This window comes from Crinia signifera, chromosome 8 (genome assembly GCF_055691185.1).
Source record: "Crinia signifera chromosome 8, ASM5569118v1, whole genome shotgun sequence".
In the NCBI taxonomy this organism is placed as follows: Eukaryota; Metazoa; Chordata; class Amphibia; order Anura; family Myobatrachidae; genus Crinia; species Crinia signifera.
Window position 1 is genome coordinate 180,498,519 of NC_139224.1, and position 26,800 is coordinate 180,525,318.

Sequence of the window (26,800 nt, forward strand, 5' to 3'; positions counted from 1 at the left end):
ACTCACTGCGCTCTACTGCCACTCTTAGGTGTGACCTATGGGGGACGGCAGGGTTATGCTCACCTGACACCTCTAGGTTTGACATACGGGGATGGGCAAGACTGCACTCACCTGTCACCCTTAAGGCTTACATATGGGGGATGGGCAGGGTTGTGCTTAGGTGTGACATTGCAGCATTACGCTCACCTGTCACCCTTAGGTTAGCTATATGTGCTTTTGTTTGACCATATTTTTAGGCCAGCTTTGGTTTTCCTGTTTTATTGATCATGAATAATTTGATTTGGTCCGGGACCACCGACCCCATAAGAGCCAGTTTAGAAAGCACTGCCACATACAGTGTAACACATGGCAACCATTGCGGCAGAGAAAGCTGCTGCTGGCATTGCGTTAGTACTTTCTGGTGAGGATCAGACACTGGTTAGTACTTTCTGGTGAGGATCAGACACGGGTTAGTACTCCCATGTGCCTGTAGTCTGCACCCTGAGACCGGTAGGAGATGTGGAATTACACCCACACGAGTCCTGGGGTGGTGTAGAAGTAAGACACACAAGCCGTAGTCTCAGCAGATTTATTGTTATTCTACAGAATATCAGGTAACGCAGTGTAAGGCACACATACAGCAAGCTGGCGCGCCGCGAATACTGACGTGTGACCACGCAATCCCTGCGGATGCGATTTATCCTGGAACAGAGGTCAGAGGAGTGCATGGGGGCAATCACTACATTATATACTGTCTATGGGCTGGAACAATATAGCAATGTCAGGCTGTGCACGTCCCAATGGAACGCAAAATACTTGGATCCCCCTCACAGAGGTAAGGTGTAGCATTAGCCCATTACTGTATAGTATAATACACAGCATAGAGTCTGGCGGTGGGGATGCTATTGTGTACAGATCCCAATGTCTGCTGCAGGGCCCGGGCCCCTACATGCTGGGTCTGGTGGCCGCGGAGTCTGCTCTACTGCGCGCTCCAAATGGTGCCGCACATGTCCCTTCTTCAGCTAGGACTTAAGTTAAGTGTGCCTGCGCTCTGCCCATATAAAGGAACAGCTGCTATGGTGGCTGGCATGGAAATTGTAATGGGCACAACACACCACACAACACAGCTAACAACACCGTGCACAGAGGTTTCCTGCCATACAGCGCGGTCACCAGCAGAGACACAGCTGGAGGAGACCCTGTCACATCTGTACTGGGACCGTGCTCAGAGGTTTCCTGCCATACAGCGCTGTCACAGAGCAGTCACCAGCAGAGATACGGTGGGAGGAGACCCTGTGTCACGTCTGTACTGGGACCGTGCTCAGAGGTTTCCTGCCATACAGCGCGGTCACCAGCAGAGACACGGCAGGAGGAGACCCTGTGTCACGTCTGTACTGGGACCGTGCTCAGAGGTTTCCTGCCATACAGCGCGGTCACCAGCAGAGACACGGCGGGAGGAGACCCTGTGTCACGTCTGTACTGGGACCGTGCTCAGAGGTTTCCTGCCATACAGTGCTGTCACAGAGCAGTCACCAGCAGAGACACGGCGGGACGAGACCCCGTCACATCCGTACTGGGACCGTGCTCAGAGGTTTCCTGCCATACAGCGGTCACCAGCAGAGATACGGCGGGAGGAGACCCTGTCACATCTGTACTGGGACCGCGCTCAGAGGTTTCCTGCCATACAGCGCTGTCACAGAGCAGTCACCAGCAGAGATACGGTGGGAGGAGACCCTGTGTCACGTCTGTACTGGGACCGTGCTCAGAGGTTTCCTGCCATACAGCGCTGTCACAGAGCAGTCACCAGCAGAGACACGGCGGGACGAGACCCCGTCACATCCGTACTGGGACCGTGCTCAGAGGTTTCCTGCCATACAGTGCTGTCACAGAGCAGTCACCAGCAGAGACACGGCGGGACGAGACCCCGTCACATCCGTACTGGGACCGTGCTCAGAGGTTTCCTGCCATACAGCGGTCACCAGCAGAGATACGGCGGGAGGAGACCCTGTCACATCTGTACTGGGACCGTGCTCAGAGGTTTCCTGCCATACAGCGCGGTCACAGAGCAGTCACCAGCAGAGACACGGCGGGAGGAGACCCTGTCACATCTGTACTGGGACCGTGCTCAGAGGTTTCCTTCCATACAGCGCTGTCACAGAGCGGCCACCACCCCTTTAAGTATCACTGCGCATTGTGCTTGCTGATTGGCTGGGAGCGATCTCCCAGGGAGAGGGACTTCCTAAACACAAATGTAGTTTCCTCATAATAAACAAACTAAAAAATCTATATGCATATAACTTACACAGTTCAATAGGAAACATCATTGTTATTATACTGTAACTTCCTAATTAAATCTCCAGATAATTAAAACATACTGTACTCAGCGTATATACACTTTCAACACTTTTTCCTCTACAATTAACAGCAGGCAATGTCCTATGTCATTACCCGGTGACAGGACATCGCTGTATAACCTAATTCGGTACGAAGTAGAAGACGGCTGATGAGTTCCTATAATGTCTCCATGGCTACAACCAGCGTGGTGCAATCTGCAGGCTGGCGCCAATTAGTCACTTTATTGTCACTGTGCCGCTCGGTTATGTCAGAAATATCATCCTTGTCCGTAAGCTCCGATATCAGATATAAAGTGCATTTATCAGCTGTACACCAGGGGGCAGCATTGTGCAAGTGGCAAATGCAGATGAATAGTTTGATAGACACTAGTGGCTTTGATGAGCTGACTGATGTCTCCCCAGGATGCGGCATGAGTGCCTGCGACATAGTGGTGCAGGAGCCAGACAGCACAGGGGTGAGGACTGTGGCCGCAAACATCCAACATAAAATGGAAGGTGAACACTTCATTCTCTTTTAAAATAAAACAAACACAAATAAATCCCTCATGCATGAAATAAATGTCAGGAGCTGATCGGCGACACTGAAATCCTCACACACCGTGAGCTGAGCTTCAATCCACAAATGGCAGCTAGACCTGCTTGGTGGGTGGTGGTCCTGGACAGACAGAGGTGCCGTGCCGAGTGAGGTGCCGGTCCAAGTTGTCTAGGATGGCGAGGGTCATACGGAGGACGTCTGGGTTGGCACCTGCATGGTCTCTAATACGGTGAAGTTTGGCCAAGCCGCCCTCTTCGATCAGCATGCTGCAATAGCGAACGGCTGGCAGGAGGGATGTGATAATGTTACTATGCAGAATACGGTATAATGACACACATCTAGTATATCACACACAATACGTACGGTTCTTACTGCACACATGCTGCATGGCCCAAACTGCCCACAGCTGCACCCCAGGGGTCTCAAAGCAAGCCAGGAGGGGGAAGAACGGGTTAAAGGACCTGGAAGGGAGAGAAGAGCAAGAAGAGATCTCTCAGTACAACCACATATAGGGGGAACTGTACCAAGCAACCAATCAGCTCCTGGCATTCCATAGCCTGCATGATGATTGGTTGCTCCTTGGCTTTAGACATGTCCCCTCACAGAGTTCATATAGGCTGTATAGGGGACAGTTATGACGTCCAGGACAAGACCCCAGTGCAGTCCCGGATGCACCTATAACTCGCAGGCAGACGTCTGATCACTGAATGGCCATTTACCACAAATATACATTGACTGGGTGTAACAAGCTGCAGCCACTTACCTGTACGCCACCATCTCACACTCCGGGGTGGGCCAGCTGAGTATGGCGGAATGCTGCAGACAGAAGAGAGAAACCAGGATAAAGACAGGAGTACAGGAACTGTGCCGCCACTGTATGATATAGCAATATCTGGCCCTGTCCTCCTAGACCCTTACTACGGTATCCGGCTGATAGTCAATAGGGCAGTGGTTCCCAAACCGTAGGCCTTATTCTAGTTCATTCTTTCTGACAAATTCCATCTTAGATGGACAAAACCATGTGCACTGCAGGGGGCAGATGTAACGTGCAGAGATAATTAGATTTGGGTGAGTTATTTTGTTTCTGTGCAGGGTAAATACTGGCTGCTTTATTTTTACACTGCAATATAGATCTCACTTTGAAGTAAAACCCCACCCAAATCTAATTCTCTCTGCACAAGTAACATCTGCCCCACCTGCAGGGCACATGGTTTTGTCCATCTAAGAAGGATTTTGTCAGAAAGAGTGAACTAGAATAAGGCCCTGTGTGCCTAGGCTCCCTGGGGTGCCTCAGGACACTTGCAGGGGTGCCTTGGGTTGGTGAACCAAGATAAATTCATATTATTCATGGTCAATGTACCAGGCAAAACCAGTGCTTGTGGCTGCCAATTATATATATGGGGACAAACAGAAGCAAATCCTGTCCCTCACCAGATAACTGTGACATATACACACACAATGCACTTCCTTTAATATTATTTTTCTGAATTTCTCGATAAGAGGCATTTGGCCTAGGGGTACCTCGAAAATATTTTGATGCTCTAGGGCAGGGATGGCCAACCGGTCAGAGGTAAAGAGCCGAAAAATATCAGTCGTCAAGCCAAAGAGCCAACATCATGGCGTGATCGGGGGAGTGGTCAGGGGCGTGGTCATATGACACAAGGAGAGTGGCCACATGACAAAACTTTATGCCCCCAGTGCCAGATATGCCCACCACAGTGCCAAACATCACATGCCCCCCACAGTGCCAAACATCATATGCCCCCCACAGTGCCAAACATCACATGCCCCTCAAAGTGCCAAACATCATATGCCCCTCAAAGTGCCAAACATCACATGCCCCTCAAAGTGCCAAACATCATATGCCCCTCAAAGTGCCAAACATCACATGCCCCTCAAAGTGCCAAACATCATATGCCCCTCAAAGTGCCAAACATCATATGCCCCTCAAAGTGCCAAACATCACATGCCCCTCAAAGTGCCAAACATCATATGCCCCTCAAAGTGCCAAACATCATATGCCCCTCAAAGTGCCAAACATCACATGCCCCTCAAAGTGCCAAACATCACATGCCCCTCAAAGTGCCAAACATCATATGCCCCTCAAAGTGCCAAACATATGCCCCCCACAGTGCCAAACGTCATATGACCCCACAGTTAGGAAGCTGGGCCCTCCAGCACAGGTGTTGCCCACAGTGCAACACCTATGCTGGAGGGCCCAGCTTCCTAACTAAAGGGCCCAACAAATAAATGAGCCACGGGCCAAGAGGGCCCGACTAATGCGCACACAGGCCAGAAGGGCCTGAATTTGCCCACGGGCCTAGTGCCCGACACCCGGTGGTCTAGGGTGGATGGAGGGTAGGAGGCCAAAGGCCCCTACCTGGTGTTGGGAGAGGCCGCTGGGGGGAGCTTCGTCAGCTCTTTTGCTTCCCACCCCCGCTGGCCTCTCCGGGAGCCATCTTCTTTTTTCTTGCAGAAGGCGCCGGAGATCTTCTGTCTTGATCCCGGCGTCTTCTGCGGCGCCGGAACTCTTCTCCCCGCCACCGTCTTCTGCGCCATCCTCCGGCGGCTTCTCGCGTCTTCAGGAGCGCTCCTGCGCTCCGCCGGCGTGGAGAAGACTTTTCGCCCTCCCGCTGGCGTCTGATGTCAGACGCCGGGGGCAGGGCGGAAACGGCGCGGCGAGCGCTGATTGGCTCGCCGCGGTCGTTTCCTAATGGCCGCCGATGCAGCGTTTTGAATTTGGCAGCCGAATTGGCGCCAAATTCAAAACCCCGCTTTGCAGACAGGAGGCTGGAGCCGCAATTTACAGCGTGGCGAGCCGCATGCGGCTCGCGAGCCGCGGGTTGGCCACCGCTGCTCTAGGGCTTCGTGACTCAAAAAAGTTTGGGAACCACTGCACTAGGTCAACAGCACAAGCTCAATGCAATAGGCTGACAGTCAATAGCTCAATGTCATTTTTCATGATTTTTAGCATATTTCACCATTTTCGGCATGAAGGGAGAAAATAGATTGTAAGCTTGCAGCAGGGCCATCCTACCTCCAAGTCTGTCTGTTACCCAGTTTGTTTTATCACTGTCTACTATTGTAAAGCGCAACGGAATCTGCTGCGCTATATAAGAAACTGTAAATAAATAAATATAATAGTGTTCAATGTACGCCCTACACTAATTAAGTGTCGACATCGATACCCGTAAGGTTCAAAATGATTGTCAACCTTTTAAATGTTGGCTTCTTGATTGTTGACCTTTTGCCCTACTGACTTGCCAATCTGGACAAGCCTTTATTAATTGTCCTCATGGTTCTCTCTGAGCTGCTGCACCGACACCATAATGAGCAGAGAGCAGTCAGCATTGCTGGCTCAGTGTATGGTATGTGATGTCTGATTGGATGACAGTACAAGAGTCATGGCCAATTAGATGGTACACAGACTATAGACTCCTGGCCTAGCTGGTTCCTCTCCCCTTCCTGCATCCCCGTACCACTCAGATGACCAGCAGTGTGTGACTACTACTATCCGCCGAGAGAAAACACAATGGGGGACACTAGGTATACAGCCATCAGCACTGGCATTGTGACCAGACCAGGCTGTGCGTGATCTGTCAGATACAGATTGTGAAAGTGATCGTTTCCTTAACCCTCCTGGATAAAGTTTGTTTTGAAGGGGTAAAACCTTTTCTTATGCTTGATGGAAGGACAAAAAGTGTTTCGGAATGCCTGAACGTCTCTATTCAGATAGATAGATACAGTCCTAAACACAAGCCACGTGTATAAATTCTGTTCTCTCTTATTGGAGGGTTTTGGAAAGAAAGATGGAAAAACAATCTCTCGATTTATATGGAAAGAAGACAACTTTCGGCAAGAAGGATGGGTTGGTTACTTATCGTGGAAGGATCATGGGCCCACAGTGCCTGAAGTTCCCCAATCCTTCTCTTAGAGGTGATGGCAACTAGAAATATGACCTTCCAAGTTAGGAAGTGTAGATCCCATGGGGGAATAAAAGATGTTATCCTAGGTCTTGTCCTCCTAATGGCTTGACAGAACCCCTGGATTAGCTTATCATCTGATACTTTATTATCCAGGAGAATACTTTAGGGTAGAGCTGGCTAGTCCCTTCACATAGAAATGCCAATATATAGGATACAGTGGCCTTGGATACAACACGTTTTCCATATCCTGTTATACATTCTTTCTTGCTTGTAGAAGAAAATCAATCACTGATGCAGATAACCCTTTCTCTTTCAGCAGCTGCCTCTCAATTTTCAGGCCGTTAAAGACAACTTTGGAGGCTCTTGATACAAAAGAGGGCCCTGCCTCAACATGTCTGGGGATACTGGCAATGTTAGAGGGTCTCCCACCGCCATATACCAAACCATCGGGAACCAGGATCTTCTGGGTCAAAAGGGTAGAATAATTATCACTTTCTTAAGACTTTGGGAATGAGGGAAAAAGGCGGGAATATGTATGCCAGCCTGAAATCTCAAATCTGGGACAGAGCGTCTATCCCGTAAGACACATGATTCTGATATTTTGAAAAAAAAAAAGAGATCCAATTTCTTGTTGTTGCATTTTGCCAAGAGGTCAATGTCTGGCATCCCAAACCTTTGAACCACCAGCTGAAAAATGGACTCTTGTAGCTCCCACTCCCCCGGAGAGACTCGTCTTCTGCTTTATTGGCTATTAGATTGTCTCTGCCTGGGACATGAAAAGCCAGGGGCAAACGCAGGATTTTCAGAAGGGGGTTTCCAGAGGTGCTGAGCAAAGTACGGAGATGGACACTTAGGTGACCCAGTATATGCCGGGTCAGTTAAAGTATTATAGATAGACCAAATGTATAATAATATACATACATACAGGGGCGTCAACAGCAGTGTAGACCCCTGGGCATAGCAATGTATTGGGGCCCCTACCGATCCTCCAGCGGTAGGGGTGGGGGAAGCTTTGATGTCCCGCAGGTGGTAGGGGGTATTATATCAACCGCTCAGCATTTAGGGCCTGGATCAGTAATTTCCACTAATTACCCCTTTACTGCAAAGATGGGGTGGGAGAAGGGGCCCTGATACATAACTTCCAGGGTGGTAGAGGATGTTTAATACGCAGAGGAGGGGTGTATAGTGGAGTGGGCTTATTATTCATAATTTTCTGGTGGGAGGACAGCTTACTTGACTGCAGATATCTCCAGTTCCCGGAAAAAGATTTCTTAGATTTTAAGGAATTAAAAACTAGAGAATCCCACCTACCGAATGGTACTGGGGACTAGGGGATTAGAGTTCAGGAGGCAGAGCAACGAGTATATAAAACTACATACCAGTTGTGTGGAGCTGGAGCAGTAACCAGCTGCTGGAAGGCTGATATCTCTGGTTCTGCGTGTAGTAGAGACAAGCTTCTAGTGTCCATCAAAGGGGGAGAGTCCCAGCTTTTGGAATATACCCTTAGAAAAACTCTAAGTCAGACAGAACCTGAAATATCTGACTTGGGAAGAGCAATTAACAGTCTTGGATGGGGACCACTGCTTTGAAGTCAGATATCTCCGGTTTCCAAGGGCCGATTTTTAAAATTCTTATACCCATGGAAAGAGGGGACCCTCAGCTTTCAGCCTATGGTCCTTAGACTCCTGTGGGGGTTTCTGGGTACTCAGAAACCCCCCCTGCGTGCGCTACTGAAAGCAGATATTGACTCCAGGTGTTCTTCGGCATGATGTTTCCTAATTCCTTCAGAAGCCTTGCACTTCCTGTACCGCCTTGTTGATTTATGTATGTTACCGTGGTGACATTGGCTGACATTATTCTTAAGGGCGGGATGTTTTTTTTTTTTTTAAGTCTTTTTATTCATTTTACAAGTGAACATAGCATAACATTTGCAAGTAAAAAATGTTGTACCATTTGGTTTACAGTTGAAAGCCAATGTACATACTGGGTTACATATCTTGAAAGAATAAAAGCAGGTATCAAGGTATATATAACAATAGTGCAGTTAGTGAGTTGGTAAGGGTAGATGGTCAGCCAGCTGACCTTTTAAGATGGAGTGCTTCTCAGTAACTAGCATGGATAGAACATTCTATTCTCTGGCATATAACGGTGTAGGGCGGGATGTATTTAAATACATCGCCGCCTGACCAAAAAGAGATGCAAGCGCATATGTATTAACGCTAAAGGAGGCCCCCGCCATACCTGTGATGAGGTGTGCGGGTCTCTGTCACATCCCTGGGCGTCTCCTCCTCCCCTCATGCCGGGAAGCCTAAGCAGGCTGTCCCCGGCACCTCCTCCTCCCCCCTGCAGCCAGAAGGATGTCTGGCTGCGTTGCCAGGGGGGGAGGAGGAATTTACCGTCCGGTCCAGGAGGACCTGGAGGAAGGAAAAGCCAGGGGGAGGGGGGTGGGGTGGTGGCAGCGGGGGGCCTAAAGGCGGCGATACCCTTGCCGGCAAAGATGGGGCGGCCGGGTATTAGTACATTTGATAATGTGGTAATTCCCCTGAAAACGGGGGTTTTACAGCATTTTCCTCTTCGTACATCCTGTCCTAATTGAGAACCCCAAATCTGATCTTGAAAACAACAGATTGCCAAACAGCCCTTAGCTCCCTCTGATTGGAGGAAAGATTGCCTCCTTGATGAGACCAACTCCCTTGACAGGTTCTGTTTAACAGATGAGCTCTCCAACATGCCGCGCTTGAGTCCGTAGTAATGACTATAAAATGGGGATCTTCTAGGGAGGGGAACCTTAATACCAGAGAGCTGTGTTTCCACCAGGCTAGAGAATTTTTCGCTGCTACTGGAATCTTTACTTGATAATTCAGTGCCGTTTGCCTTTGAGAGTACTTGAGCAGACTCCACTGAAAAATTGTCATCCTCCAACCGGCAGAGGGAATGATCTTGATGGTTGAAGACAATATTCCTTACTTACAGACTTACTTTCTGCTTTGTATCCCAGTAATTAAGTTTTGAATTTTGTGGCACCTGTCTGCTGAGAGGGAAAAAACAACACAGTGAGTGTGTCTATAACAACACAGAGAAATTGAATGTTTTGTGATGGCTTTTCTTCCAATTTACCAGCCACCCATGATCTTGTAGAAAATCTATCAGGAATGTAGTAGTAATAACCAAAGACTCTTTTGACGACCTGAGACAAGGAGGTCATCTAGATATGCATACATCTTTTGTTAAGCTGATGCGAGGCCGAAGGGCAGGCAAGTTAATTAGTAATGAGTTCTTGCACACAGAACCTAGATTCTTATAGGAATATGAAAATAAAGTGTCTTTGAGATCTATTGAAATTAAATAAATATCATTTTCTTATTCCCATGATAACAGAATCTGTTGTTTTCATGTGGAATATTTTCTTTAACATTCTTCGGTTTAAATTTCTTAAGTCTAATATTGTTTAAAAACCTCCCGAGGCCTTCTCTATTACAAAAAGACGTGAATAGAATCCTGTTTTGATTTCTGATTCTGGAACCTTTTCGATTGCTCCAGACCTGACCAGTTCTTTTACACTTTGAATCAAAACTGTGGCCTCTGCTTTTTTATTTGGAAGCCTTGATATTACAATTTTTTTTAGATTTTGGCTTGGTGGCGAACTTCAACTGATACCCCCTGGTGACTATCTTTAAAGCCTAATTGTCTTGTTGCCAGATCTTGGAGAATTGAAAAAGTCCTCTTGCCACCGATACAGTCACCAGGGGCTCTGAACCGTCAATGTTTATGACCTCCTCTTCCGGCAGATTGATGAAAACATGTTCTACGACAAATCAGAAGAATATCTTTCTCTATAGGAGCGACCAGGCCTGTAAGATCTTGCCATGTCTATCTTGGGGTAGTCTTACAGATTTGCCCCCAGACATCCTCTGAACCATAGCATCCAGTTTACTACCAAATAAACAAGAACCCTCGAAAGGCAAATTTGTAAGCCTGTTCTTGGAATGGGAGTCAGCACCACTTTCCATTTTCCTGTCCATAGCATCTCTCAAAGTAGCCCCGTCTTCTAGAGGAATGGTAGTTTTGGTAGTTATTTCAACAACCGCTGCATCTACTTTTGGAATACTACACCACTTCAAAATTCTTCATTATTAACGGGGTATATCCTTTCCACCCTATTCAGGCTACCAATACGCTTGTCCGTATTATGCTGCTCTTTTAGTAAAACAACTTTATGCACGGGAAAACATCTCCCTTTTTTGGATCTGTCCTCAAATAGTGTATCACCTTCATCTTTGACAGACTTCTTATAATTTAAAGTTTTATAAGGGGATTTTTGTAAGAACTTACTGCTCAAACCCCTTTCTCTGAGTCCAGTCTGGTGACACAGCTCACGATGGGATGTAGGAGGGTCCGCCAGGAGCCAGGCACCTATGCTTCTGAATTCTTTGGGAGCAGGCTCCTCCCTACTGCATCCCATAATGCTTCAGTTAAACTTAGACAGCACACTAGGATACACAACTCAGTACAATGCCTGAACATCATATATGCAACTTATAACACATAACATGGCAACCATGAACGGTACAACTTACTGAGCGTTAGGGAGGGATCGCTGTGTCACCGGACTGGACTCAGAGAAAGGGGTTCGAACGGTAAGTTCTTACAAAAATCCCCTTTTCTCTTTCGTCCAGTCCGGTGACACAGCTTCACGATGGGACGTTCATGAGCCGGTCCTTTGGGAGGGTACGCTCAGACTGCCAGTTCTCATCACTGCCCGTCCAAATGAAGCGTCCTCTGACGCGAACTCATGAAACCTGTAGAATTTTGTAAAGGTGTGAACAGAGGACCAGGTGGCTGCCCTGCACAGCTGCTCCGCTGTGGCCCCATGACGCACCGCCCATGATGAAGCAACTGACCTTGTAGTATGGGCATTTATGCGAGATGGCACAGGCCTACCTGCCTTACAGTAGGCAAACGCAATAGTTGATCTCAACCAGCGGGCTATAGTCTGCTTTGAAGCAGGCCACCCAATGTTATGTACATCGTACAAAACCAGCAGCAAATCAGATTTGCGAACATCCTTTACTCTACGGATATAGATTCGCAATGCGCGAACCACATCCAACTTCTTTAAACTGTCCCAATTCCTCGTTCCCTCAGGCGGGGAAAAAAACAGGAGCACACGGTCCTGATTCAAATGAAATGAGGAAACCACTTTAGGAAGAAATTTAGGTACTGTCCTGAGTACAGCCCTATCATCATGGAAAATCAAAAATGGTGACTTGCAGGACAAGGCACCCAACTCCGACACACGCCTAGCCGAAGCAATGGCCAATAAAAAGGTGAGTTTCCAGGAAAGATACTTAAGATCAGCTGATCTCAGTGGTTCAAATGGAAGTTTCTGCAGCATGGACAGAACAAGAGACAAGTCCCATGGTGCAACCGGCTGCCTGTAAGGAGGCTTAATCCTGGCCACACCATGCAAAAAGGTCTGTACCTCCGGCAACAGAGCCACCCTCTTCTGGAAGAAAATGGAAAGCGCCGAAATTTGCACTTACAAAGACTGCAAACTTAAACCTGACGACAGGCCATCCTGTAAGAACTCCAGTAGCCTCGCTACTTTAAACCTGGATGTATGAACTCTCTGCCGTTCACACCACCTGATGTAGATCCTCCACACCCTGTGGTAATTAGCCGCAGACACCGGCTTTCGGGCCCTTAGCATGGTCTGTATAACCTCTTCTGAAAACCCCTTCTTTCTCAATAAGGAGGATTCATACGCCACACCGTCAAATTTAGAGGACCTAGGTCCAGGTGTAGGAACGGTCCTTGGCTTAGCAAGTCCGGCTGAAGAGGAAGTCGCCATGATTCCATCGATAATCTCAGTATGTCTGAGTACCATGACCTCCTGGGTCAATCTGGTGCAACCAGTATGGCCGGTACTCTCTGTTTCTTTATCCTCTTCAACACCCTCAAGATCATTGGAAACGGGGGAAAGATGTAGACCAGATTGAAAGACCAAGGAATTGTCATGTCATCTACTGCCCAAGCCGACGGATCCCTCGACCGAGAGCAAAACCTCGGCACTTGACAATTGGTCCTTGACGCCATAAGATCTATGTCTGGCAGTCCCCAGCGGTCTACAATCTTCTGAAATACCTCTCGATGGAGTGACCACTCCCCCTCCAGCAGATCCGCCCTGCTGAGATAGTCCACCTCCACATTCCGAATCCCCGGAATGAATACGGCTGACAGTGCTGGTACCTGCACTTCCACCCAGGTGAAGATCCTCACAATCTCTGCCATCGCCATCTTGCTTCGAGTTCCGCCCTGGTGGTTTAAGTATGCCACCGTAGTGGCATTGTCGGATTGAACTCATACTGGCAATCCTTTCAGAAATGCCTCTGCTTGGCACAAGGCATTCCATACCGCTCTCAGTTCCAGTATGTTTATGGGAAGTCTGGATTCCTCCTCGGACCAAAGGCCCTGTAACCTTAGGTGAAGCACAACTGCCCCCCAACCCTTGAGACTGGCACCCGTCGTGATGACCAACCATTCCCAGGAGCAAAGGGACCGCCCCATCTGCAGAGTCTCTATATCCGTCCACCATTCCAAGGATATTCTTTTTTCCTGAGACAAGACCAGCCGTTCTTGTTTCATTGTCTTGGCATTGCCGGACCAGCATGCTAGGATGCTCCACTGGAAGAACCTCGAATGGAATCTGGCAAACTGCAGCGTCTCGAAAGTCGCTATCATTTTGCCCAGCAGCCTTACTCCCTGCCACACCGTCGGTGCAGGAGCCAGGAGAATTGTCAGCACCATCTGCCGAATCTCCACCGCTTTGGGGTGTGGTAAGAACACCCTGTGAAGGTGTGTGTCCAGAATTACCCCGAGGAACTGCAGACTCTGAGTAGGTGTTAAATGTGACTTGGGAAGGTTTAGCACCAAACCCTGATCTTGCAAGAACTGTGTCGCAATACTCAGGTGTTCCTGAAGTTTTCCTGCCGACTCCGCCTTGAATAAAAGGTCGTCCAGATAAGGAATAATTACTATTCCCTTTAGACGGAGAGCTGCAGCCATGACCGCCATCACTTTCGTGAACACTCTCGGAGCCGTCGCCAAACCAAACGGCAGGGCTTGAAACTGCCAATGGTTTTCTCCAATTGAAAATCTGAGAAGGGACTGGTGATCCTTGTAAGTGGGCACATGGAGGTATGCATCCTGAATATCTACCGATGCCAGAAACTCCCCCGGCTCTATGCTCAGGAGCACAGAACGCAGAGACTCCATGTGAAAATGATCTACCCACAAATGAAGATTTAAAGATTTTAAATTTAGAATAGGCCTGAAAGACCCGTCTGGCTTGGGGACTAGGAACAGAATCGAATAAAACCCTTGTTTTCTTTCCCCCTGAGGTACCGGAATCACTACCCCCTTCTCTTTGAGAGACAAAGCTGCCCCCAGCAGAGCGGACCTCAGTGACGCGGTCCCCGGCAAGGGTGTAGGAAGAAATGTCTTGGGTGGAATGCCCCTGAGATTTATCCGGTAACCCTCGGAAATGATGGAAAGGACCCAAGGATCCACTATGGATTCCCTCCACTTGTCCCGAAAGTGCAGGAGGCGACCCCCCACTCTGAGCCCAAAACGGGGAGTCCCCGCCCTGTCATGCAGAGGACTTATCACTCTTTGCTGCAAGCTTTTTTGTAAAGGCCCCAAATCGGGTTTTGGAAGCCTTTCCTCTGCCGGCCTTAAATCTGCCATGGCCAGACTGTCCTCTGTTGGACGACCCGCCCCGAAATGGCGGCCGAAAGGACGGCTTGAAAACTCCAAACTTGGAACCTGCACTCTAAGAAGTGGTGGAGAGAAAGTACTCTTACCCCCAGTAGCTGCAAACAATAACTCCCCCTTAAAGGGCAAGTTCTCAAGAGACTTCTTGGAATCACTATCAGCTTCCCACGCTTTGAGCCAAAGAGCCCTTCTAGTAGAGACTGTGGTTATAGACACCCTGGACGCCATTTTAGCTCCTTCCTCACCAGCCTCACAAACATACTCTGCGGCAGATCTCAATTTCTCTGCCAGTATAAAGGCCTCCGGATTTTGGTGGAGTAGCCCAGTCAGCTCCTCCGCCCACTTGATCATAGCTTTTGTAACCCAAGCAGACGCGATGTTAGGCCTCAAGGTATAACCCACGCCTTTAAAAATAGCCTTCAAGCTACCTTCCAATTTCTTGTCCACTGGGTCTTTAAAGGCAGCACCCCCCTGGACAGGCAAGGCAGTGGCTTTAGACAGTCTAGCAACTGACACATCCACTAATGGGGCTTTTTCCCATAATTTGCTATGTTCCTCTGGCATGGGGTACATATTAGCTTCCTTCTTTGCCATCAACAATCTTATCAGGAGTCTTTCCTGCTTCTTTTAAAAGAGATGTCATTCCCTCATCAAAGGGAAAACACACAGGGTCCCTGCGACTCTTTTTAAACACACAGGAGACAGGAGTCTTTTCCTCCTCTGTTTGACAGCCACAATCAAATCCCCAATGCCTGAAGTTAAGGCCTCGGCTTCATCACCCATGTCCCAACTCCAGTTCTCCTCACACACACCATCATCATCATCCAAATCCTGTAAAATAGGTGGTGTAGAAACCGGGTGCCTAAGCACACTCATCAGAGGATTTGGTAAACTGCTCCATTAAGGCAGTCATTTTATGAACCCCTTGAGCAGTATCCTGCATAGCTTGCAGCAAAATGGGGTCCCCCTGAGCCGGTGTAACAGACCCCCCAGACACCTGAGACAAAGTAAAGTGGCCAGGAGACCCTAACAAGGAGTCCTTCTGCCTATTCAAAGCCTCAGTAAGAGCATTCATAGACCTGCCCAACGCCAAAGCCCACGCAGGTTCAGCTATCTCCGTTCTGTTGGCGCGTGACCCACTGGCAACAGCCTCACAGGACGGGCATAAATCCCCCTGATCCTCATGTTCACATTTAAATTTAGCCTCACACTTTATGCAGTAAATAAACATGTCCAGCGCTCCCTCCTCCACAGCAGCAGAAGTAAAACCCTCAGCCATGTATTTAAACACAATGCAAAATGAACAGGCACCGCACAGAGCAATGTATCAGTGTACTTATCTGAGCTGTAGTCCTGTCAGCGATCAGCGGGGAAGCGCTTCTCTGAAGAGACTGGAGACTGTGTAAAATCACCCTGTCAGCGCCACAGCATGGGGAAAAGTCGCCAAAACACAGAGCAGGAAGAGACCAAGTCTCTGCATCAGCAGGGAGACCAGCCCATCTGGTGCTTTCTCCCCCCTCAGCCGCTCCCGCAGATGTCTCTCTCACCTCCTTGTACCTCCCTTCATGGGACCACAATGGAGTCGTCCAGCAGCGCCAGACTCCTGTAAGGGACTTCACTTCCCTGGCAGGATTTCTGTCCCTAAACCCTTCAAGATGGCGGGCGCCATCGCAGGGGGTCCGTCCCCCAAGATCCGCTTCTGCAAGGAGCCGGTTAGGACACCCCCGGGGCCCAGGAAAGCCTCTTACCCAGAGAGACTAAGCGCTGTGCAGAGGGAATAAAAAGGTGACAGGATGCACTTCTGTCAGCCTCTGCTGCGCTCTCAGTGTGTATGCACTTCTGTCAGCCTCTGCTGCGCTCTCAGCGTGTACGCACTTCTGTCAGCCTCTGCCGCGCTCTCAGTGTGTACGCGCTTCTGTCAGCCTCTGCTGCGCTCTCAGTGTGTATGCACTTCTGTCAGCCTCTGCTGCGCTCTCAGCGTGTACGCGCTTCTGTCAGCCTCTGCTGCGCTCTCAGTGTGTATGCACTTCTGTCAGCCTCTGCTGCGCTCTCAGCGTGTATGCGCTTCTGTCAGCCTCTGCTGCGCTCTCAGCGTGTACGCGCTTCTGTCAGCCTCTGCTGCGCTCTCAGCGTGTACGCGCTTCTGTCAGCCTCTGCTGCGCTCTCAGTGTGTATGTGCTTCTGTCAGCCTCTGCTGCGCTCTCAGTGTGTATGCGCTTCTGTCAGCCTCTGCTGCGCTCTCAGCGTGTATGCGCTTTTGTCAGCCTCTGCTGCGCTCTCAGCGTGTATGCGCTTCTGTCAGCCTCTGCTGCGCTCTCAGGGTGTATGCGCTTCTGTCAGCCTCTGCTGTGCTCTCAGTGTGTATGCGCTTCTGTCAGCCTCTGCTGCGCTCTCAGTGTGTATGCGCTTCTGTCAGCCTCTGCTGCGCTCTCCATGTGTATGCGCTTCTGTCAGCCTCTGCTGCGCTCTCAGCGTGTATGCGCTTCTGTCAGCCTCTGCTGCACTCTCAGTGTGTGTGCGCTTCTGTCAGCCTCTGCTGCGCTCTCAGCGTGTATGCACTTCTGTCAGCCTCTGCTGCGCTCTCAGTGTGTATGCGCTTCTGTCAGCCTCTGCTGCGCTCTCCATGTGTATGCGCTTCTGTCAGCCTCTGCTGCGCTCTCAGCGTGTATGCGCTTCTGTCAGCCTCTGCTGCGCTCTCAGCGTGTATGCGCTTCTGTCAGCCTCTGCTGCGCTCTCAGCGTGTATGCGCTTCTGTCAGCCTCTGCCGCGCTCTCAGCGTGTATGCGCTTCTGTCAGCCTCTGCCGCGCTCTCAGCGTGTATGCGCTTCTGTCAGCCTCTGCCGCGCTCTCAGCGTGTATGCGCTTCTGTCAGCCTCTGCCGCGCTCTCAGCGTGTATGCGCTTCTGTCAGCCTCTGCTGCGCTCTCAGTGTGTATGCGCTTCTGTCAGCCTCTGCCGCGCTCTCAGTGTGTATGCGCTTCTGTCAGCCTCTGCCGCGCTCTCAGCGTGTATGCGCTTCTGTCAGCCTCTGCCGCGCTCTCAGCGTGTATGCGCTTCTGTCAGCCTCTGCTGCGCTCTCAGCGTGTATGCGCTTCTGTCAGCCTCTGCTGCGCTCTCAGCGTGTATGCGCTTCTGTCAGCCTCTGCCGCGCTCTCAGCGTGTATGCGCTTCTGTCAGCCTCTGCCGCGCTCTCAGCGTGTATGCGCTTCTGTCAGCCTCTGCCGCGCTCTCAGCGTGTATGCGCTTCTGTCAGCCTCTGCTGCGCTCTCAGTGTGTATGCGCTTCTGTCAGCCTCTGCTGCGCTCTCAGTGTGTATGCGCTTCTGTCAGCCTCTGCTGCGCTCTCCATGTGTATGCGCTTCTGTCAGCCTCTGCTGCGCTCTCAGCGTGTATGCGCTTCTGTCAGCCTCTGCTGCGCTCTCAGTGTGTATGCGCTTCTGTCAGCCTCTGCTGCGCTCTCAGCGTGTATGCGCTTCTGTCAGCCTCTGCCGCGCTCTCAGCGTGTATGCGCTTCTGTCAGCCTCTGCCGCGCTCTCAGCGTGTATGCGCTTCTGTCAGCCTCTGCCGCGCTCTCAGCGTGTATGCGCTTCTGTCAGCCTCTGCCGCGCTCTCAGCGTGTATGCGCTTCTGTCAGCCTCTGCCGCGCTCTCAGTGTGTATGCGCTTCTGTCAGCCTCTGCTGCGCTTTCAGTGTGTATGCGCTTCTGTCAGCCTCTGCTGCGCTCTCAGCGTGTATGCGCTTCTGTCAGCCTCTGCCGCGCTCTCAGCGTGTATGCGCTTCTGTCAGCCTCTGCCGCGCTCTCAGCGTGTATGCGCTTCTGTCAGCCTCTGCCGCGCTCTCAGCGTGTATGCGCTTCTGTCAGCCTCTGCTGCGCTCTCAGCGTGTATGCGCTTCTGTCAGCCTCTGCTGCGCTCTCAGCGTGTATGCGCTTCTGTCAGCCTCTGCCGCGCTCTCAGCGTGTATGCTCTTCTGTCAGCCTCTGCTGCGCTATCAGCGTGTATGCGCTTCTGTCAGCCTCTGCCGCGCTCTCAGCGTGTATGCGCTTCTGTCAGCCTCTGCTGCGCTCTCAGTGTGTATGCGCTTCTGTCAGCCTCTGCTGCGCTCTCAGTGTGTATGCGCTTCTGTCAGCCTCTGCTGCGCTCTCAGAGTGTATGCGCTTCTGTCAGCCTCTGCTGCGCTCTCAGCGTGTATGCGCTTCTGTCAGCCTCTGCCGCGCTCTCAGCGTGTATGCGCTTCTGTCAGCCTCTGCTGCGCTCTCAGCGTGTATGCGCTTCTGTCAGCCTCTGCTGCGCTCTCAGCGTGTATGCGCTTCTGTCAGCCTCTGCTGCGCTCTCAGCGTGTATGCGCTTCTGTCAGCCTCTGCTGCGCTCTCAGCGTGTATGCGCTTCTGTCAGCCTCTGCCGCGCTCTCAGCGTGTATGCTCTTCTGTCAGCCTCTGCTGCGCTCTCAGCGTGTATGCGCTTCTGTCAGCCTCTGCCGCGCTCTCAGCGTGTATGCGCTTCTGTCAGCCTCTGCTGCGCTCTCAGCGTGTATGCGCTTCTGTCAGCCTCTGCTGCGCTCTCAGTGTGTATGCGCTTCTGTCAGCCTCTGCTGCGCTCTCAGCGTGTATGCGCTTCTGTCAGCCTCTGCTGCGCTCTCAGCGTGTATGCGCTTCTGTCAGCCTCTGCTGCGCTCTCAGCGTGTATGCGCTTCTGTCAGCCTCTGCTGCGCTCTCAGCGTGTATGCGCTTCTGTCAGCCTCTGCTGCGCTCTCAGTGTGTATGCGCTTCTGTCAGCCTCTGCTGCGCTCTCAGCGTGTATGCGCTTCTGTCAGCCTCTGCTGCGCTCTCAGCGTGTATGCGCTTCTGTCAGCCTCTGCTGCGCTCTCAGCGTGTATGCGCTTCTGTCAGCCTCTGCTGCGCTCTCAGCGTGTATGCGCTTCTGTCAGCCTCTGCTGCGCTCTCAGTGTGTATGTGCTTCAGTTAGAAGCAACACACTGGCAAACCTGCTCTAAGCTAGTGCATTAATAAAATAATAAAAACCTAATGATCTGAAAAAAAATCAAAAGAAAAAAATGCAGCTGCAGCGCAGCATAGCACCCACTCCTGTGGGCACCTAAAAGTAACTGAAGCATTATGGGATGCAGTAGGGAGGAGCCTGCTCCCAAAGAATTTAGAAGCATAGGTGCCTGGCTCCTGGCGGACCCTCCTACTTCCCATCGTGAGCTGTGTCACCGGACTGGATGAATGAGAAATATTTTTTTTTAATACTAAATCCACTACTTCCAAATTAAAAGGTACGGTCACCCTCGACCAAGTCTCCAGACTCAGCTGATTATACAAAAGAACCTTCTTCATCAGAAAAAACTGAAGGAATCTCCTCCAAATCATGATCCAGACTAGTCTGTGATCTACTTCTTTTACTACGACACAATTCTTTTTCATCCATTCCATAAGGTCAGCCAACTGCGTGGATGTAGATGGCACAGGGGTGGAATCCTTACTACAGTCCCCACACAATATTTCCCTATAAAGGATTTATTACAGGAAGTGAACAGCTTAGACCCAGATTTCTTCTTACAAGTCTTCTTTTTGGTCTAGCCAATATCAGAAGAGAATATAACCAGTCCTCTGTGAGGAGTTACCTGGGCACAGCCTTTGGACCACTGATACAGAACAAATGCCCTCTTTTAAGCCCAATACCGGAAGTCTTAAGGCCCCCATACACTAGCCGATTTTGGTCAGATTTCAGCCAGATCAGTCGGATCTGGCCGAAATCGGACCAAAATCGGCTAGTTTTGATGTCCCCTCAGATCCGATGCGCGGTCCCGTGTGCATCGGATCTGCGTCGGGTGGTCGGACCTGCTGCACGTCCGACCACCCGACTTGGGACCTAGTGGGGCGGCGAGGCGGTAGAGGGAGCAGGGGGGGCTGGGGACGCTGCGGGGGACACAGGCGGCATAGAGCCGGGCAGGGGGAGCCGGCGGGAGCTGTCAGTATTGAATAAAAAAAAAAAAGCCCATACAATGCATGGGCGGCCTGTGATTGGCTGAGCGCTCTCTCAGCCAGTCAGCAATTGGCTGAGAGAGCGCTCAGCCAATCACAGGCTGCCCATTCATTGTATAGGCTTTTTTTTTCTAGCACTGACAGCTTGCGGCTCCCTCTGCCCGGCTCTATGCCGCCTGTGTCCCCCGCAGCGTCTGTGTCCCCCGCAGCGTCTGTGTCCCCCGCAGCGTCCCCAGCAGCGAGGGACACAGACGCTGTCCCCCGCAGCGTCCCCAGCAGCGGGGGACACAGACGTGTCCCCCGCAGCATCCCCAGCCCCCACCAGCTCCCACCTCTGTAGCCCCCCCCCCTGCTCCCTGGGTTTTTTACATGTGATAAATCGAGACGATTTATCACAAGTAATAATGGCACATCAAGTGCCAATCTAATCAAGCTCCCCCGGGAGCAGCCGGGGAAGCTCAGGGGGAAGTCGGGGGCGACTTGTCCTAAGGACAAGTTGCCCTAGTGTATGGGGGCCTTACGGCACTCTCCCGAGGCCAGAAGCTCATGCTGAGTGCTAAGTCCGCACCATAATGGAGCACACGCTGCCGTGGAACGCAGTGCCATGACGTGACCTCCAACTGGAAGTCTCCACTGGAGTGCACACCGCCGTGGAATGCAGCGCCATGACAGGGCCTCCAATCGGAAGCGGAAGTCCGCAATGGAGTGCACGCTGCCATGGAACACATCGCTTCCAGAAACGCTGTGGAGACAGTATCTGACTATAGGACTCAGCCTAGAAACAGTCACTGCCACCGGCCAAGAACAATACCAGGATTTAGGAACCGCCATCCCACAGCTGTCCAGGGACAGCAGCATAACCAGCCTGCTGACAATAAGGTTAAACTATCTACCTAACGTACTTGTAAAGAGACAGAAATAAGACAGAGGGGTATAAGGGGGAGAGGGCATATATACTACAAGAAGGAGGAGGAGGAAGGGGAGGATCCTAGCCAGAAATAGGAGATAAGGGGTTAATCCGTTGTTATGGCTGTCACGAAGTAGGAAGCAGAACGTTTTGTTTTCTTTAATAATAATGATATTGTTTCTTCACCTGCTGCTGGAGGTGGGCACATTTTTGGAGGCTGCGGTTTGCCTGCCCGCCATTTAAGCAGCTTCCGCAGAGATTCCACACACCACAAGTGACTGTCTGCAGGGGCACATTGGATTTATTTATTAAATTAGCATTGATCTATTACATTATTAAATCTTGTTATCTTTGTCCAATGGAGACACTAGATCACCCACCATTTACGTTCTTGTTGTCATTGTGCAATAGGGGACACAAGATCCCCCACCCTCTACGTCCTTGTACTTTTTGTCCAATGGGGACACTAGATCCCCTGCCCTTTATGTTCTTGTTCTCTTTGTCCAATGGGGACCTTAGATTACCTGCCCTTCTCTTTGTCCAATGAGGACAGATGATCCTGCCCTCTCTTGGAACAATGGGGGACCCAAATCTCCCAACCTCTACCTTCCTGTTCTTTGTCCAATGGGGGACACTAGATATGAATAAAACAGTTCATGTTTTTGGAGAACCCTCTTTGTTAGTCTCTCATTGGGTTCCTCATTGTTCTGACTTTTGGAGCTTAGTTTAAAAAGAACGCTTTAATACCCAATGTCTCCCATTGGGTCTGACAGAAAAGGCCTTACCACAATGTATAAAAATTACATTTACGCCTGGTGATAGCATTTGCCCATGGCAACGGGCTTCATTCTAGGCATCCCAACCGCTTACACAAATATGAATGATAATCGGCCTATCATGCTCCAACTAGACATTATTGGGATAAATATGGAGTAGGTGAACGCAGACTGGTCTGAGTAACCAGCAAATTCACCTCCAACAGCAAGTTCTGGAGGTCAAGGAGAGAGGGTTCTGACACCCCAATCAGACAGATCACACCCCTTTAATAATAAACTAACATTTGTGTGTGTTCAGGCCTACAGGAAACCCCCCCACCACACAGCTGCAGACCAAGCTCTACAAAGAGATGGCCAACCGGATTCTGTACCAGAAGTGGCAAAACCTGGCTACAATACAGTGGACAATATTGGGATCCGTACGGGTAGCATTACTGAAAGTCAAATAGAAAATCGATTTAAATTGATGTCTTGTTTCCAGGGATAAAACATGTACAGTATATACTAACATTTAACAATAAATATCAATAATACTCTAGTAAATGTGTGTATTTTAGCTCTGGAAAAGCAACATTAATGTATATCGATCGTCACAGATTTGAAAAAGATGAAAATTCCCTTTAGTAAATAACCAAGGTCAACGTTGTGTCACTGATATAAAAGGAGGTCCAGGCATTCTAATGGCATCTATTACGCAGATCTGCCTATAGGCCTGATAACACACAGAGAGCCCGCACTTATACGCCTGATAACACACAGAGAGCCCGCAATTATAAACCTGATAACACACAGAGAGAGCCCGCACTTATACACCTGATAACACACACAGAGCCCGCACTTATACACCTGATAACACAGAGAGCCCGCACTTATACACCTGATAACACACAGAGAGCCTGCACTTATACACCTGATAACACACAGAGAGCCCGCACTTATACACCTGATAACACACAGAGAGCCCGCACTTATACACCTGATAACACACAGAGAGCCCGCACTTATACACCTGATAACACACAGAGAGAGCCTGCACTTATACACCTGATAACACACAGAGAGCCCGCACTTATACACCTGATAACACACAGAGAGCCCGCACTTATACACCTGATAACACAGAGAGAGCCCGCACTTATACGCCTGATAACACACAGAGAGCCTGCACTTATACACCTGATAACACACAGAGAGCCCGCACTTATACACCTGATAACACACAGAGAGAGCCCGCACTTATACACCTGATAACACACAGAGAGCCCGCACTTATACGCCTGATAACACACACAGAGAGCCCGCACTTATACACCTGATAACACAGAGAGAGAGCCCGCACTTATACGCCTGATAACACACAGAGAGCCCGCACTTATACGCCTGATAACACACAGAGAGCCTGCACTTATATACACCTGATAACACACAGAGAGCCCGCACTTATACACCAGATAACACACAGAGAACCCGCACTTATACACCTGATAACACACACAGAGCCCGCACTTATACACCTGATAACACACAGAGAGCCCACACTTATACACCTGATAACACACAGAGAGCCCGCACTTATACACCTGATAACACACAGAGAGCCCGCACTTATACACCTGATAACACAGAGAGCCCCCGCACTTATACACCTGATAACACACAGAGAGCCCGCACTTATACACCTGATAACACACAGAGAGCCCGCACTTATACACCTGATAACACAGAGAGAGCCCGCACTTATACACCTGATAACACACAGAGAGCCCGCACTTATACACCTGATAACACAGAGAGCCCGCACTTATACACCTGATAACACAGAGAGCCTGCACTTATACACCTGATAACACACAGAGAGCCCGCACTTATACGCCTGATAACACACAGAGAGCCCGCACTTATACACCTGATAACACACAGAGAGAGCCAGCACTTATACACCTGATAACACACAGAGAGCCCGCACTTATACACCTGATAACACACAGAGAGCCAGCACTTATACGCCTGATAACACACAGAGAGAGCCTGCACTTATACGCCTGATAACACACAGAGAGCCCGCACTTATACACCTGATAACACACAGAGAGAGCCCGCACTTATACACCTGATAACACACAGAGAGCCGGACTTATACGCCTGATAACACACAGAGAGCCTGCACTTATACACCTGATAACACACAGAGAGCCCGCACTTATACACCTGATAACACACAGAGCCCCCGCACTTATACACCTGATAACACACAGAGCCCGCACTTATACACCTGATAACACACAGAGAGCCTGCACTTATACGCCTGATAACACACAGAGAGCCCGCACTTATACACCTGATAACACACAGAGAGAGCCCGCACATATACACCTGATAACACACAGAGAGCCCGCACTTATACGCCTGATAACACACAGAGAGAGCCTGCACTTATACGCCTGATAACACACAGAGAGCCGCACTTATACGCCTGATAACACACAGAGCCCCCGCACTTATACGCCTGATAACACACAGAGAGAGCCTGCACTTATACACCTGATAACACACAGAGAGCCCGCACTTATACACCTGATAACACACAGAGAGCCCGCACTTATACACCTGATAACACACAGAGAGCCTGCACTTATACACCTGATAACACTCAGAGAGCCCGCACTTATACACCTGATAACACACAGAGAGAGCCCGCACTTATACACCTGATAACACACACAGAGAGCCCGCACTTATACGCCTGATAACACACAGAGAGCCCGCACTTATACGCCTGATAACACACAGAGAGAGCCTGCACTTATACGCCTGATAACACACAGAGAGCCCGCACTTATACACCTGATAACACACAGAGAGAGCCCGCACTTATACACCTGATAACACACAGAGAGCCGGACTTATACACCTGATAACACACAGAGAGCCCGCACATATACACCTGATAACACACAGAGAGCCCGCACTTATACACCAGATAACACACAGAGAGCCCGCACTTATACACCTGATAACACACAGAGAGCCCGCACTTATACACCTGATAACACACAGAGAGCCCGCACTTATACACCTGATAACACACAGAGAGCCCGCACTTATACACCTGATAACTCACAGAGAGCCAGCACATATACGCCTGATAACACACAGAGCCTGCACTTATACGCCTGATAACACAGAGAGAGCCCGCACTTATACAACTGATAACACACAGAGAGCCCGCACTTATACACCTGATAACACAGAGAGCCTGCACTTATACACCTGATAACACACAGAGAGCCCGCACTTATACACCTGATAACACAGAGAGCCCGCACTTATACGCCTGATAACACACAGAGAGCCGCACTTATACGCCTGATAACACACAGAGAGCCGCACTTATACGCCTGATAACACACAGAGAGCCAGCACTTATACACCTGATAACACAGAGAGCCTGCACTTATACACCTGATAACACACAGAGAGCCCGCACTTATACACCTGATAACACACAGAGAGCCCGCACTTATACACCTGATAACACACAGAGAGCCCGCACTTTTACGCCTGATAACACAGAGAGCCTGCACTTATACACCTGATAACACACAGAGAGCCCGCACTTATACACCTGATAACACACAGAGAGCCCGCACTTATACACCTGATAACACACAGAGAGCCCGCACTTATACGCCTGATAACACACAGAGAGCCCGCACTTATACGCCTGATAACACACAGAGAGCCCGCACTTATACACCTGATAACACAGAGAGCCCGCACTTATACACCTGATAACACACAGAGAGCCCGCACTTATACACCTGATAACACACAGAGAGCCCGCACTTATACACCTGATAACACACAGAGAGAGCCCGCACTTATACACCTGATAACACACAGAGAGCCCGCACTTATACACCTGATAACAAAGAGCCCGCACTTATACGCCTGATAACACACAGAGAGCCTGCACTTATACTCCTGATAACACACAGAGAGCCCGCACTTATACACCTGATAACACACAGAGAGCCCGCACTTATACACCTGATAACACAGAGAGCCTGCACTTATACGCCTGATAACACACAGAGAGCCCGCACTTATACGCCTGATAACACACAGAGAGCCGCACTTATACACCTGATAACACACAGAGAGCCCGCACTTATACACCTGATAACACAGAGAGCCCGCACTTATACGCCTGATAACACAGAGAGAGCCCGCACTTATACACCTGATAACACACAGAGAGCCCGCACTTATACACCTGATAACACACAGAGAGCCCGCACTTATACGCCTGATAACACACAGAGCCCGCACTTATACACCTGATAACACACAGAGAGCCCGCACTTATACACCTGATAACACACAGAGAGCCTGCACTTATACACCTGATAACACACAGAGAGCCCGCACTTATACACCTGATAACACACAGAGAGCCGCACTTATACGCCTGATAACACACAGAGAGCCCGCACTTATACACCTGATAACACACAGAGAGCCTGCACTTATACACCTGATAACACACAGAGAGCCCGCACTTATACG

The 26,800-nt window shown here is 50.0% G+C and overlaps 1 protein-coding gene across 3 annotated transcripts in view; it reads right to left on the reverse strand.

Annotated features, from left to right (window-relative positions):
• Nucleotides 1–554: 554 nt before the first annotated feature.
• ZYG11B (zyg-11 family member B, cell cycle regulator) overlaps nt 555–26,800 on the reverse strand; it is a 151,858-nt gene continuing 125,612 nt past the window's right edge. For all 3 annotated transcript variants that reach the window (XM_083157926.1, XM_083157924.1, XM_083157925.1), the window contains exons 12-14: nt 3,632–3,684; nt 3,232–3,329; nt 555–3,150 (exon numbers count right to left, since the gene is read on the reverse strand). In XM_083157926.1, the coding sequence (XP_083014052.1) occupies nt 2,963–3,150; nt 3,232–3,329; nt 3,632–3,684 (339 nt within the window). In that variant the 3' untranslated portion in view covers nt 555–2,962. The remainder of the gene's footprint in view (nt 3,151–3,231; nt 3,330–3,631; nt 3,685–26,800) is intronic.